The sequence below is a fragment of the Eutrema salsugineum genome, unplaced genomic scaffold (genome assembly GCF_000478725.1).
Source record: "Eutrema salsugineum unplaced genomic scaffold, Eutsalg1_0 scaffold_5, whole genome shotgun sequence".
Classification (NCBI taxonomy): Eukaryota; Viridiplantae; Streptophyta; class Magnoliopsida; order Brassicales; family Brassicaceae; genus Eutrema; species Eutrema salsugineum.
The window spans coordinates 4,713,343-4,729,149 of NW_006256612.1; the positions used below are offsets into that span (position 1 = coordinate 4,713,343).

At 35.4% G+C, this 15,807-nt stretch overlaps 2 protein-coding genes across 2 annotated transcripts; both read left to right on the forward strand.

Moving 5' to 3' along the window:
• Window positions 1-4,905: 4,905 nt before the first annotated feature.
• On the forward strand, window positions 4,906-5,739 carry LOC112083984. The gene has a single exon (XM_024152213.1). The coding sequence runs from the start codon at window positions 4,906-4,908 to the stop codon at window positions 5,737-5,739; it is 834 nt and encodes a 277-aa protein (XP_024007981.1).
• Window positions 5,740-14,973: 9,234 nt separating this feature from the next.
• Window positions 14,974-15,807, forward strand: LOC112083985 (defensin-like protein 301). The gene is made up of 2 exons (XM_024152214.1): window positions 14,974-15,047; window positions 15,542-15,807. The coding sequence occupies exons 1-2, from the start codon at window positions 14,999-15,001 to the stop codon at window positions 15,805-15,807; spliced, it is 315 nt and encodes a 104-aa protein (XP_024007982.1). The 5' UTR covers window positions 14,974-14,998.

Genomic DNA, 15,807 nt, shown 5'->3' on the forward strand with positions numbered 1-15,807 from the left:
TACATGTGGTTCTGGTGCTCCTATTGGCGCTCCATGTTATAGAGTCACTGATTATAATCCTTCTGGATGTCCACCAGAGAGTTGTGTTACATGTGATCTTCATCATGTTTGTGCTTGTTTTCCGGGCCAATCCATATCTATTAGAAGCCCTAGTCCATATTAAAAAGTAATAAATAATATCAATTATTACTTTGTCGATTAGAATCAAACCAAAAAGAAAAAGAAAAATAACATCGCAAAACAAAAAAAAATACAAAGTTTCAAAAATTTGTTAAAAGAATCATGTTTTATGACCATTTTCAATGAATAAATCTCATAATATCAATTTTTTAGATCAGAAACATTTGGGGGAAGTTATTTAAGACGTCTACTTCTCTAGCTTTTCATTGACAAACTCATCATGCTCTTTGTTGTCAAGCTTACATGAACCACATCCTCATGATCCACATCATTTTCCGAATCCACATGTATCTCTTGATTCACGTTTCTTGGAATATCTACTATTTTAAACATTACAGGATTTTCTGATTTTTTTGTTTAATATACATAGAACTATAATTGGCTTGTGGTCTCATCGACTCTTCTTGTATCTAGTTTTGAGAAAAGATAAAGACCCAATGGCTTATGGACTTGATGAATGTGAGCATCCATCCTAATTTCGTGAGGCTGAGAAACATGTTTGTGAACTCATTGGTTTATTTTTTTATTTGTTTATGAGAGAAAAATAAACTGCAAAACATGTATGAGGGAAGAAATTAATAAATAAGGAAGACAGTAGCCAAAGTTTGGACAGATGCTAGGTCAGGCAAAATATGCTAAGAGCATCTCCATCCCTAATACTCACATAGGGTCTTTAATCTTTTTTTAATAATTAATTTGTGACAAATAAAAAGTTAATAACTTCTAATTCTTTTGCATCTCCATCTCTAAACCTTATTAGAGGTTCTTAAAAAATTTAAAAATAATTTTTACAAAATTATTTAATTAAAGTTAATATTTATTTGATAATAATTATAAACATATTTCATCAATTTCGTTTGCATGTTTCTGAAACCCTCGACTTCTCCCTTCGACCATTTTCATCTTTTTTCACCTTTTTTTTTTCTTCGACTTTTTTCCTATTTCCTTGTATCCATACCAGACTGAACCCAGAAGACACAAAGTGGGCTTCAAAAAATTCTGGCCCAAATTATTTTAAATCTTGCTCACCAATAAGAAAAAACCATATGTCTTATGAAAAAACAGTTCTAATTTAAGGCTTTTAAGAGGCGGTTTTTAGGAATTTAAACCATTTTCATTTATTTTTTAATCCATCAAGCTGTAAGAACTTTCCATAACTCAGGGATGGAGCTGGTCTAATTCTCAATTTGTTCAAGTCAATATATTTGGTAATTTACTTAACGAGAAAAATGGATGGTTTAACTATTAAGATTTTAATGCTATAAATTACTAGATGCATGATAATCTGAATAAAGAAGATAATTTAGAGCATTAAATGAGTAATAGTTAAACCACCCATTTTTCTTGTTAAGCAAATTATGAAATATATTGATTTGACCGCTAATTAAATTACCCACTTATTCCCGTTAATTAAGATATCAAATATATTGATTTGACCAATACTGGTTTTTAATATTACTTTGCAAATGGAGAATATAAATAAAGTTATTTCCATCTATACAGTGTGTACAAAGTAGACCGAAAAAACTTATATAAACAAACTTGCGATCATCCAAAAAAGGAGAAACAAAAACTGAAGAAGAAAAACAAAATGAAAAAAGTGACAATTGTTTCTGTCCTTGTTCTCCTAATTTCTTCATGTAAGTCTTCCAAAACTTTGTTACAGTATTTTTTTTAAGTCGATTAAAATAGACATTCTTTGGATGATAAGGAATGATATATATATGTGTGTGTTAGATGCGTGTTCCTTTGATCTTAATTTTCTTTCAGATATTACTTTGATATACATCTTTAAATTAAAACCAAAAACAAGTCGGTGAAATTTGCAATTTTAAAAAAAAAATTCACCAATTTAGTAAAATCATAATAATTTGATGTATCTTTACAAATTTAAGATTTGAAGAAATGAGGAAAAGAATGACAAAAATGATTGTTATTTTTTCAAATTTTTAATTGAAAAAACATACGAAAATATGTTCTAATGTAAGTATGAAACTATTAGGTCATCCCTATCATATTAATATTAAGTCGTCTCATAAACTAAATAAGAAAATATATTGGTTTAGTTCAATTTTGATTGGATTTAGCTTGAATTTAATCATGGTTTATATTTAACATCTATACAGGTATGATAATGAAGAGTGCAGGTCTATATCAATGTAACAAGGATGAGGATTGCAATCCGCAACGCTGCAGAAGATATTTACATGTATTATGTAAAAACCACACGTGTACATGTGCACTTGGTGTTCCTATTGGCGCTTAATGTTCTAGAGCCACTGATTGTAATCCTTCTGGATGTCCACGAGGGAGTCGTGTTGTCTGTTCCATTTATTATTGTGCTTGTGTCCCGGGCCAATCCATATCTATTGGAAGCCCTTCTCCATATTAAAAAATTAAGTAATAAATAATACCAATGATTTTTTCGTCGTTTATAATCGAAAAAAAAATACAAGTTTCAAAAATTAGTTAAAATAATCATATCTTATGACCATTTTTAACGAATAAATCTTATAATCTCATATCAATAAATTTTCCAAAATTTTATATCAGAAACATTTGTGGAAAGTTGTTTAAGAGCATGTACATCAGAGGATCAAGAGGGGTTCATGGCACAGTTTTTGAAACAAAAGAGTTTAATACTGAAGAGACAGTATCATCCCGACGAACCTGAAGAGACAGTATCATCCCAAAATGAAGCATCCTGATAGGTCGAAAATTATAATTTTCGAATTAAAAAGAAAAAACTAAAATAAAAAAAAATTATTATATTCTGGTGAACTCTCCCTTAGAGGTTCACTGATGTACATGCTCTAAGATATGTACTTCTCTAGATTCTCATTGACAAACTCATCATGCTCTTTGTTGTCAAGCTTACATGAACCACGTCCTCATGATTTACATCATATTCCGAATCCACATGTATCTTTTTATTCATGTTTATTTGAATATTTACTGTTTAAAACGTTACAGAATTTTTAGAATTTTTTTCTTTATATACATAATAAAATAGAAGGGAGAACAGCTTTTATAATGTCAATTCAATTAACATTTGTCTCCTTAATGTTTTCTATTTTTTGGTCATTTTTTGACATAGTTGTCATTTTAAATGAGTTATGGTAGTTATAATAAGAATTAAATTTGAAACTAATTTTTAAGAATTTTGAAAATACCTAAAAAGAAAATAAAAATATTTTTTGTATATCATTTAAGGAAAACAATATTTTAAAAATATTTTTAAAATGTATTCTACACATGATAGAATACATGTTCGATATTCTACATCCACATAGAATCTCATTTCTATAGTTTTTTATATATTCTACCAGCATGTAGAATTCTTTTTCTATAGTTTTTTTCATATTCTACTGATCGGTAAAAAATGTATTCTATATATTACCTATATTCTACATTACGGTAGATTACAGGTTCAATTGGATGGACTATATTCTACATATTGGTATAATACAACTTCTAAATATTAGATGAGGTTCTATGTTATTGTAGAACACTTTTTCTACATATGGTATTCATTCTACATTAACATAGAATACAATTTCTACCAAAATCTAAGAAAATCTAAGAAAATTAGTTAAAAAAATTAAGAAAATCTGAATATTTTCAAAAAAAATTTTAATTTGTTTTCCATGTTTATTATCTCTTTTTGACAGATCGAAGACATTTCACCAAAAAAAAAGGATGTGTTTTTTTATACATTCTTTTAGCCTAAAAATATTTGTATTACTTTTTCTGTTATTTCCCTTTTAATGAAATAAAGACAATTAAGAAAATAAGCTCATGTACTAGTATGAAACTATTAGTACTAGGAATTGATCATGCGCTTCACGTGGAGCTATATATGTTAATGTTAAATCTGATAGAAGAAATATGAAGTAATAATTATTATTACAAACATGTCTTTTAAAAAAAAAATTTCCTCTTCCATTTTTATATTTTCATAATTTATTATTTTCAGCTTTCATTCCATTTTTTTCATCTTCAATATTTTAGTCTTTTTATTTTCCAAAATTTCTCGTGATCAGTTTTGTGTTCTTCTTCTTTGTATTTTTTTTTTCATCTTCTTCTTCATCGTCTTTGACTTCTTTCTTCATCAACTTTGATTTCTTCTTCTTTTTTTTTATATTTTTTGTTATCTTCTTCTTTATAAATAGTTTGTTATCTTTATTTTATTTTCTTATTTCTCATCTTCAATGTCTTAGTCTTCGTATTTTCATCAGCTTTATGTTTTTCTTCTTTTTAATCTTTATCTTTTTTGTTTTCATTTTTTTTTCATTGTCTTCGACTTCTACTTCTTCTTCTTCTTTTAATTTTTATTTATCTTCACTATATATTGAAGAAAAACTCTCCCAAGCACAAAAACCGAAGTTTACCCTTTCTGTTTTTAGTTCTACTTTACTTAATCAAAAACCCTTCCTTTTTACCCAAAATAGAAACTTCCTTTCTCAACCGCTGTATTTTTGGCCGGAGTTACGTCGTCGGAGGGTCCGTCTGACCGGTAAGATGACTTTCTTCTCTTCATCCCTGCTCTTCCCTCCAACTCGATAGACCGCCTCCCCTTCCTCTCGAGGTCTTTGAGATCTTCTCTTGCCACAAATCAACCACAAGCTTCAATCTGGTAAACCCTCTTCGCTCTAAAGCCATAACCATCTTCATAATCTCACTCTGGTCCGCAGACTAACCTACACTGAGAAAGGAAAAGCAACAATGACATCAGTCAACAACCCTCCTCTCAAAAGAATAAGAGCCGCGGAACTTGATACCTCAGAATTGGAGCAGGAAAACAGGCTTACCATCATAGGCCGACTCACAAACCCTGGGAAGCAACAACTATGGGGAATGATCACGTTCCTCCCCAAACGATGGGATCTCAGAGGCAAGGCCTTCAGAGCCGACTTAGGCCAGGGTTGCTTCCAATACCACTTCGACTTCGAATATGACTTACAGAAAGTCTTAGATAACCGTCCCTATCACTACTCAGAATGGATGGTGATACTCCAAAGGTGGGAGCCTGTCATCTCACCAGACTTTCCCTCACAAATCCCTTTTTGGATCGAGCTAAAAGGCATTCCGCTACACTACTGGAGAAGAGAGCTTCTGAGAAAATTTGGAAGAGAACTGGGAGTCGTTGAAGACATCAACATCACAAAAGGTGCAGCCAAAATAAAAGTCAGAATCGATGGCCTACAACCGCTAACAAAAGCAACAATTCTTGAACTACCAGGAGGAATGAAAGCTATTGTCAACCTCCACTATGAAAAACTCAAGAAACACTGCTCTATATACCATATTCTCTCTCGCGAAAAGGAATCATGTCCACAAAACAGTGATATGGCTGACCAGAGAGAGAAAAGGGAACCATCAGGAAGAAAACGCTCACCACCACCAAAACAGAGAGGACATCATAGTAAAAGGAACGCTTACCGGGACCGACTGGATAGACATGACAAACCCTTCGGACCAAGACCCTCACAAACCATGTCAAGACAAAGAACCTCTTACGATTCTGAGCACCAAACCTCTCACGACCATCAGGATTAACTGCACACTCCGGAACTTGAAAACACAGCTGACTCTCACTTAAGGAACCGGCAAAACTTACAACCAGGAGAAAGATACACCCCATAGGATTTTGCAACAGCAAATTATCAGAGAATCACACACCAGAATCAACAACAATAAATTTGGAGAGAAAAAGAACGACGAACCGGGAATAGCATCCAAGGAGATTCTGAGAGCCATAAGTCGGATAGACCCCCTCTGGAAAGGAATCTTGCAATCAACGACTTCCCTGCTCCACAACCAATCCAATAAATAGAGGAAATTCTCGAGGATCTCCAAGAAGTAACTTTGCAATACATAAACTGCTCTGACCCAAGAGAGAGTGCAGCTCGTCAACAGCGAGTTCACCAGGGCGAAGAATATGATCTCATGGTCACTACAGCAACCGAAATCTTCAATGCGGCTGCAAACAGAGCTATCCCAAATACTCGAAATGGCTTTTTCCACGGGGAAACTTCAACAATCCGAGTCACCCCAGAGGAGCCTCACCACGACACTTCACCAAACCAGACAAACACTGAAGATGAACCAATAAAAAAAAAAAGAGGCAGACCCCCTCTAACAAAGAAAACAATGAACAGTCCACAAGTAGCCATTGGTGTAAGCTCCAAGATGCATAAAGCCAACATGATACAGCAATCACCCAAACCAAAGAATTACACTCATAGCAGGATTACAACAACAAGAAAAAAACCCCCAACGACCGCTCATCCCACACCAAGGATCTAACCCCACCTCCACCAGTCAAACGATGAGAGCAATTTGAGAAGGGAACTCTGGGACACAAACCTCACGCCAAGGAATGCAGGGTGGACAATTGAGGACCTTACCACCAAACAAAGCAAATCCCGAGACCTCAAACCCACAAGGGGATGCAGGTTTGGGAAATCCCGTAACAGTTCGTTGTATAAGGGAACTCCTTCGTACTCTCTCTCCCAATGTAATTTTCCTAATGGAGACAAAGAATAGTGACGAGTTCATTAGTTAAAAACTGGATTTTATTGAACACTACGCACACACCTTTGTCCCTCCCCCCAAGCCTAGGAGGAGGAGGTCTGGCACTCTACTGGAACCAACACATCGACATATCTATCCTCTTTTCATGTAAGGATTACATCGATACTTCCATCATCTACAAAGGAAAAACCTGCATCACAACTTTCTTCTATGGGAAACCAGACCAGTCAAAAAGGAAAGATTTATGGATGAGACTCACCAAAAAATATATAGCTAGAGATAGCCCTTGGCTCGTGACAAGAGATTTCAACGACATAATAGACAACTCAGAAAAGTCTGGAGGCCCGACAACAGCTGAATCATCCTTTGGTGATTTCCGAGCTTTTCTCTCCCAATGTGACCTCTTCGACTTAAAACACTCAGGCAACCTTTTTCATGGAGGGGCGTAAGTAATACTCACCTAGTACATTTCCGGCTATACAGAACTATGGCTAATAGCAGCTGGGCTGAGATCTTTCCCTCACGCAACTGCAGCTATCTCGACTTCGAGGGGTCGGATCACAGGCCTCTAGTAACTTTTTTTGATCCTCCATCAAAAAAAAAAACGAAACCTGTTCCGATATGACCGCCGCATGAGAAACAATCCAGAGATTAGCAACCTGATCAAAGAAGCATGGTGGGAAAGACCTTATGCAATTGTGGAACAGAAAATATCACATTGTTAAAGAGCGATATCAAAATGGAACAAATAAAATCACCAAAATAGTCAAAAGACTATTATTGAAGCAAAAGAACATCAGGAAACTGCCATGGCATCTACTACAGCGGATGAAGCCACAATCTTGGAAGCCAACAATGTGTTGAGGAAAGCTTACCATGCTGAAGAAAAATACTGGAAACAACGTAGCCGAAACGTATGACTAACTCTGAGAGATAAAAACACTGGGTTTTTTCATGCAACCACAAAATCCCCAAGAGCTCAAAATAAGTTCTCAGTAACTGAAGATAAAGATGGGAAAACGGTGTATGAAGAACCTGAAATAGTCCTAGTGATCAGCAGCTACTTCCAAGACCAATTTATAACCAGAAACAAGAGATACTCAGAGGTGATCGCAAAGGCTATTCAACCATGCATATCAGAGGAGACAAACCACTTACTCATAGCGAACCCAACGAAGGAAAAAATCAGAACTGTTGTGTTTTCCATTCACCCTGATAAAGCTCTAGGGCCTGATAGATCCTCGGCCAGCTTTTTCCAGACTAACTGGTCAGTGGTTGGACCCTTTATCGTCGAGGAAGTGCAACGAATATTCTCCTCTGGCATACTCCCACAAACCTGAACAAAACACACGTAAGGCTCATACCCAAGATCCTAGATCCAAAAACAGTTGCAGATTATAGACTCATTGCCCTGTGTAATGTTTATTACAAGGTTATATCAAAGATTCTTACCAGGCGCCTTCAACCAGTCCTCTCTTCTATCATCTCGGACAATCAATCCGCCTTCGTACTAGGTCATGCCATCTCCGACAACGTACTCATCACACATGAATCCTACACTGTTTAAAAGAATCAGAAGCAATAAAACATTATTCCATGGTAGTCAAAACTGACATGAGTAAAGCCTAAGTTAGGCTAGAATCGGATTTCATTACCTCAGTCATGGAGAGAATGTGTTTTCATGCCAAATGGATCAGCTGGATCCTCCAATGCATAACTACTGTCTCTTACTCCTTGCTAAACATAGCTGTTCAGGGCTTTGTTTTGCCTCAACCTGGAATACTCCAAGGTGACCTCTTTTTACCTTTCATTTTCATCCTCTGTGGAGAAGTATTCTCTGGTCTATGCAGACGAGCTCAAGCGAGTGGACATCTTCATGGTATCTGAGTTTCCCACGGAAGCCCTTTGGTTAACCATCTCTTGTTCGCAGATGATACAATGATTTTCTGTAAAACAAATACCAGATGCTGCGAAACATTAATCCAAATCCTTCGACAGTACGAAGAGGCATCAGACCAATGCATCAACGAAGCAAAGTCATCTATAACTTTCTCCGGGAAAACCCCTCAAAACATAAAAGAGAGAGTAAAGAGAACACTTAGTATAACAAAGGAGATATGAACAGGGAAATACCTAGGACTACCTGAGAGTTTTGGTAGGAAAAAGAAAGATCTCTTTGCGCAGATAGTAGATCGAATCAGGCAGAAGGCGGTAAGCTGGTCCTCCTATTTCCTCTCAACAGCTGAAAAGCTCACCTTGATCAAATCAGTCCTAGCGGCAATACCTACATATTCAATGATGTGATTCAAGTTACCAGCCAGCTTATGTAAAAAAATCCAATCAGCCATCACTAGGTTATGGTGGGATTCAACTTCGGGTAAAAAGAAAATCTGTTACCTATCCTGGACAAAACTCGCAAAGTCCAAGAAGGAAGGTGGATTGGGTTTCAGAGAAATCCAGCATTTCAATGATGCTCTGCTGGCCAAACTTGGCAGGATAATCTTGACATCTCCGTCTTGTTTGCTAGCCCGAGTTCTATGTGGGAAATACTGCATTGATAAGACCTTCTTGGAGGCCTCTACTCCCGCATCAGCCTCTCATGGATGGCGAAGTATCCTGATCGGTATAGACCTACTAAAAAATCACTTGGGCATCGCATTAGGGAATGGAAAATCTACCTCCCTCTGGTAAGATCCATGGCTTTCTCTATCCTCACCTCTACGACCAATGGGCCCTCCAACAGCATCAACAAAAGACCTAAAAGTCTCGACCCTTCTAACGCAAGATGGGAAGCCATGGTGCATAAGCAAAATTGATGAGATCTTACCTAAATTGAAAGAGGAAATTTTATGCCTCCGACCTAGCACCAGCGATGCGTCTGACTCCTTCATTTGGCAAAGTCGGGATACCACTCTGTCACATCGACACTGGATGAACCGGCCGCACAGCCTGCCCTCGAAAACCCCTCGCCTAACTGGAAATCAGACATATGGGAGAGTAAATTATCACCAAAACTCAAACTATTCATTTGGAAAGCAGCACAAGGAACCCTACTTGTGGGAGAAAACCTTCTAATTAGAGGAATGATGGAAAACGCCTGTTGCACCCGCTGTGGCGATTTGGAAACAACAGAACACTTGTTATTCTACTGTGAGTATGCCCAACAAGTCTGGACATCAGCTCCTTTCTTGATCACAGTCAACTCTCGAACCATCACAAATCTCAACTGGCCTGAACCTATCAAAGCACCTTCTTGCTCTACCACAAACGGGGTTTGGACACGGACCCCTGTTCCCGTGGATCTATTGGGCCATCTGGTCTTCCCGCAACCTCAAAATATTCGAGAACCGCATCTTCACAGCAAAGTAAACCATTAACAAAGCAGTCCAAAATGCCAGAGAATGGCAGGAAGCCCAATCCCTGGGAAGGGAAGAACATGCAAACACTCAACCATCTCTTACCTCGCAACGGGGACTCAGACGCTCAAGCTCATCAACCATCTATGTAAGAGCGAATCAAAGACAGCAGGATTAGGCTGGATCTTCACTGACAGCTCCAATAGAGAAAACTTCTGAAACAGCGCTATAGAAACTATGGTATGATCCCCCATCCAGGCTAAAGCTCTAGCGATCAATCGACGAATCTCCAACTTAGTCGTCAACTCTGATGCTCAGGATCTGATCCGAGTAATCTCCTTAGGCCACTCCAAGGAACTCTACGGAATCCTTTCAGACATCAGATCCCTGATGCCAATGATCCCTTATATCTCGCTTAATTTTATTTCGCAATCGAGCAATGTTTCAGTCGACGCCCCCGCTAAGAAAACCTTTAATGATTTTCTTTTCTCCTTAAGTTTGATGTAATCGTGTTTTAGCTTAATAAATGGAATTGTTGACCCAAAAAAAAATATTTCTTTTTTTTCTTTCACTTTTTTTAATTTTTTTTCTGATTTTGTTTCGTCTCTTAGTTTATTTATCTGGTATATTTATTCTTTTTCCTTTACTTCATTTTTATATGCATCATTATTTATATTTTGATGGTTCCTTTTTTTCTTATTTTTTTTTATTTTTCATCATTGATTTTTTTTAATCATTGTCGTTTTCTCTAACTCTTTTTTCAGCTTGTAATAATTTATCGTTTTCAATAACATATATATATATATATTAATGCAGTTTATATAAATTAAAATTTAATATATATATATATATTAATTATCTCACATTCTAAATTTATGAGATTAATATTAAATTTCACTGCTTTAAAGTTGAAAAATAGTAATAAATGTAATTATGCATTAAATAAAGAATTTAAAAACCATATGTGTATATGTGCAGACTTTCACATAGAGAATGTAAAAACCATAGGTGTATATGTGTGGAAAATTATCCTATTGGCGGTGAATGTCATAGACACATTGATTGTAATCTTTCTAAATGTCCACCAGAAAGTCGTATTATATGCAACCATGATCATGCATGTAAATGTTTGCCGGCCCAATCCATATCCATCGGAATCGGAAGCAATACTCCATATTAAAAAAAAAAAACGTTTTATGTTCTTTTTTGAATAATTAATAATATTTTTTGTATTTTTTGTCTATTAGAATCAAAAACCAAAAAAAAAATATAATATCTCAAATGATAGTGGTCTAATGATTGAAGAGTTTGATCTGAATGCCATTCTTTTCGCAAAAGTCGAGCATTTCACATTGTGAGTTCATCCACCTTGATCACCCGATGATGCCTTTGATAGCAAGAAACTCCAAACTTTTAAAGGTTTATGGAGATTAGTTTGAGTTTTTGGTATATAAAATACTCGGCAGTAAAAAAAAACAAAAAACAAAAAACTATTTGTTAAAAATCGACTTTTCAAAATCAAAATTAAGTAATCTAGTAACAAGTTTTAAAATCAAAACAGAGACAAGCTCTTGGATCTTATCCTTTGTGATATGTTTTTTTTTTTTGTCTTTCTTTGGATTGTAATTGGTGACCAAGGAATATGAAAAAAATAATGAATTTTCGCTTCATTCCTTAAATATACAACATTTAAATATACAACATTTATATGGAATTTATTTTTACATACACTATTCCTCTTATTCCTCAAAAAATACATCATATATAAAGAATATTGTTTACATATTATTCCTTGTCATTCCTTCATTTTTAAAAAATTATAGAATAAAAATATTCCTTACTAAATTTCATTAAAAACAATAAAAAATAATTTTATTCTTTTATTCATTTTCATTCTTTTTATATTTATTCATATTATTCCTTTAATGATCACTCATTAAAATCTTAGTGATATGTTCTAATCAGGATCCATCAGCCCAAACTCCTAGTTGACTGATTTGACGCACTTACTCATCATTACCTGTTTCTTTTTAAATTAAAAAATTTTATGCAGTAGAAAAAAAATTAAACATGTATCATATTTCAAATTTATCGGATATCTTATATAATAATGTTTTTAAAATTGAACCGGTAACCAAACCGAAAAAATTCTTAGGTCAGAGATTCATATAATTCGAGTGAATTTAATTGGGTTTGATAATATTTTACAATCTCTAATTAATTAAATTTTAAATAAAATTCTTTAATAATTATATTATTCGAGAAAAATTTTGTAATTTAAATTTAAAATAACACCAAAATAAAATGGAATATAAATTAGCAATAATTGGAAAAAAATTACTTCAATAGTCTGAATAAAAAGTAAAAGAAGTAAAAAACTGAAAAGAAAAAAATGATTTAATTAAACTTTTTTAATTAAATCCGGTTTAATATGGTTTGTCGGCCTGGTTGATTTCTGGTTTTTTGGCGGTTTGTTTTAATTTTTAACCGATTTAACACTGTGAATTTTGGTATTAATCCAACCTGGTTATATATTCGGTTTATGGTTTAATTTTGTCAGACTGTCTGTAACACCCCCGATTCGTACTAAGATTAGGACGAACCCAGAGTGCCACAAGATGATAATAGAGACAGTTTGACAAAAGCAGCCCATACTACTTAAGTTAAACCGCTTCTAAAATCACGCCTCTCGACCAAGACCTAAGGCTTTTCAACCCGTATCCCAGTCTTGAGTTGTTTCAGCTTGGACTAGCTTATACCACTAACACAAGCCGAGTTTTATTTTTAAAACATACTTTATATTATTAAACTTGAAAATATTGTCTTACAAAACGATTATAGCGAACGGCCATGGCCTAGTGCCCAAAAGATACTATGTACATACGTGAAACCTTATTTTGCAAAAGCCAAGCCAAAACTACTCCGGCCTCCTACCGTTCCGCCTTTCACGAGCTATTCCCGACTACTGGTCACCTGCAAAACAAATGAGTCATGAGTATTCTAGCAATACTCAGTGAGCTCCGGGGGTACTAAACATACATTAGTTCCCAATCCCCACACAAACAATCACACAATCAATCATAATGCATCATCGTATGCACAAGCGGAAGCAATCTAAGACATAAGTCCTTATATGTCAAACAATCTCGTTTCCTAATGCGAGGCCTCTAAATGCATCGGCCACTCCCCTAGTTGCAATGATCCCGCAAATCACCACACAGGATCATCTTGGTGACCTTACACCGATCTATTGACATACCGTCACATAGCATCGGACCGCCTTACTGGCAGCACTCGGCCAAGGGAGCTACCCTTCGACCCTCTGATTCTTCCTACCTCCGTGGCCTTCTCCACAAAGATAAGGTACGTGGACGTGCCGACTGCATCTACTCTAAGAACGTATAAATCCTACCTTGATTTATACTTCCTAGATGCATCACCAAATAACACACAAACAATTAAACATGACATGCAAGAGGTCTTTTACTTGCATTCATCATTTAATTTACCAAGTATCATTTCTATCCGGTTTTCCCTAAAACCATAGAAAATAATATGTCCGACCTTTCTCCGAGCACACCACCAGACCAGAATAACACCGCCCTGGTTATTCTTCAGGCCAAACTTGCATGTTAGCGTAATAACATACACAAAACCGGAACTCACCCTTAACGCAGATCCAGCACCGATCTTAACCCATCTTGTTCCTAACTCCGGTATTCCTCTAGATCTAAAACGATATAGATCTAATGAATATCTAGCCTAGGACAAGATTGAAAAGGGTTTACTCTACGGCTTACCGACCGTTCGCTAAACTAGTACCGCGCGTCCACTTCCCGTAAGCAGAATCCTATCGCCAAATACCCAAACTTTCTCCTTTTTCTCACTACTTTCTCTCTCAAGAACTCTCAGATTTTGAGATTATTTTCTTGAGCTTAAGGGAGGCGTATTTATAGGTTCAGGGAGGTTATGCATGTTTGCCACATGCTAAACACTTGTCAGGATTTCTTAAACCTTAGTCACTAGGCCTAACACTAATCACTCTTAATCCTGCGCCAAATGTGTGGACAGAAATCAGCCACATCTATTCTTATCCGCACATAACCTCCATCAGTTTTCCGCATTTGCTCATGCTTCCTCGGCCAGAATCCTGATTCCTCGGTGAAAATCTAATTTCTCTCGGCAGAATCTTTATTTCCCTCGGCCAAATTCTTTCTTACGCGACCAAAGTTGCTTTTCTCGGCAGAATCTAACTGTCTTGGTCCGTTCCCGACTAAGCACTTGACCGCGGTCGCTTGTCCGAGCTTACTCAATGACCTGGTTGTTACACTGTCGGTCCAATCCGGGTTAAAAACACTGGTCTCATGTAAAGACGTGGTTACTTGTAACTTGTAAGTTGATAGGAAAAGTAAATGTAGAGGGTAAAATTGTTTCCACGAAATCAACAAACAACTATTACAAGAGATCACGCCAAAAAAAATGAAAATAAGTAATTAAAGAACACAAATTCTACTAACAACCAACAAAAAAATGTCAGAAAGAGACAAAAATCAAAATGGTAGTGAAATTTAAGTCTTTTGATTCCTAAAACAGAGAGCTACGAGCCTACGACGATGGTCTCTTACCATCATCCGTGTATCCCAAAGAAGGTGGTCGAACCGGTTTAGGACTCTCATTGCGTCTAAGTATATACTCAAGAGAATTAAGAATCTTTAATTAAACTACCTACTTTTCCCGTTAAGTAAGTTACCAAATATATTGATTTGACCAATATCCAAAATCCAAATGTAAAATAGGAAAAAAAATCAGATTAAAGTTATATCCTTTTACATACGAATACAAAGAAGACCGAAAAAAAGTTATATAAACAAGCTTTGCAATCATCCCAAACAAAAGAAAAAGAAAATTAAAGAAGACAAAGCAAAATGAAAAAAGTAACAATCATTTTTGCCGTTATTCTCCTAATTTCTTCATGTAAGTCTTCCAAAATTTTGTTATTTTTTGGGTCGATTGAAAACACATCCTTTGGGTGATAAGGAATTATACATAAACATATGTATAATGTGCGTTTCTTTAATCTAAATTTTCTTTCAAATACAATATCCTATTGATCCAAGGTGGTTTTTTTAATTATTTGATATACATCTTAACACTAAAACCAATAAAGCAACTCGGTAAAATTGGCAAAAATCATAAAACAATTCACCAATTTAGTAAAATCATAGCAATCTAATATATCTTTACAAGGTTATGATTTTAAGAAATTATGAGAAGAATGACAAAAATGATTGTTACTTTTTTTTCAAATTTTCACCCATTAATTGAAAAATATACGAAAATATTTAATTATGAAACTATATATTAGGTTTATTATATTCTCATAAACTAAATAGGACAACATTTGATTTACTTCAATTTGATTTGATTTAACTTGAATTTAATTATGGTTTATATGCACATCTATACAGATATGATAGTGAAGAGTGCAGGTCAATTTCGATGTAACAAGGATGAGGATTGCGATCCGCGAGGCTGCAGAGAATATTCACATGTCATATGTAAAAATCACAAGTGTACATGTGGTTCTGGTGCTCCTATTGGCGCTCCATGTTATAAAGTCACTGATTGTAATCCTTTTGGGTGTTCACCAGAATGTCGTGTTATCTGTGACTTTCATGTTTGTGCTTGTTTCTCGGGTCAATCAATATCCATTGGAAACCCTACTCCATATTAA

Coding starts and splice junctions, on each gene's coding strand:
- LOC112083984 (XM_024152213.1), top strand. CDS start 4,906: ATGACATCAGTCAACAACCCTCCTCTCAAAAGAATAAGAGCCGCGGAA.
- LOC112083985 (XM_024152214.1), top strand. CDS start 14,999: ATGAAAAAAGTAACAATCATTTTTGCCGTTATTCTCCTAATTTCTTCA. Junction 15,048..15,541: donor TATTCTCCTAATTTCTTCAT/GTAAGTCTTCCA, acceptor ACATCTATACAG/ATATGATAGTGAAGAGTGCA.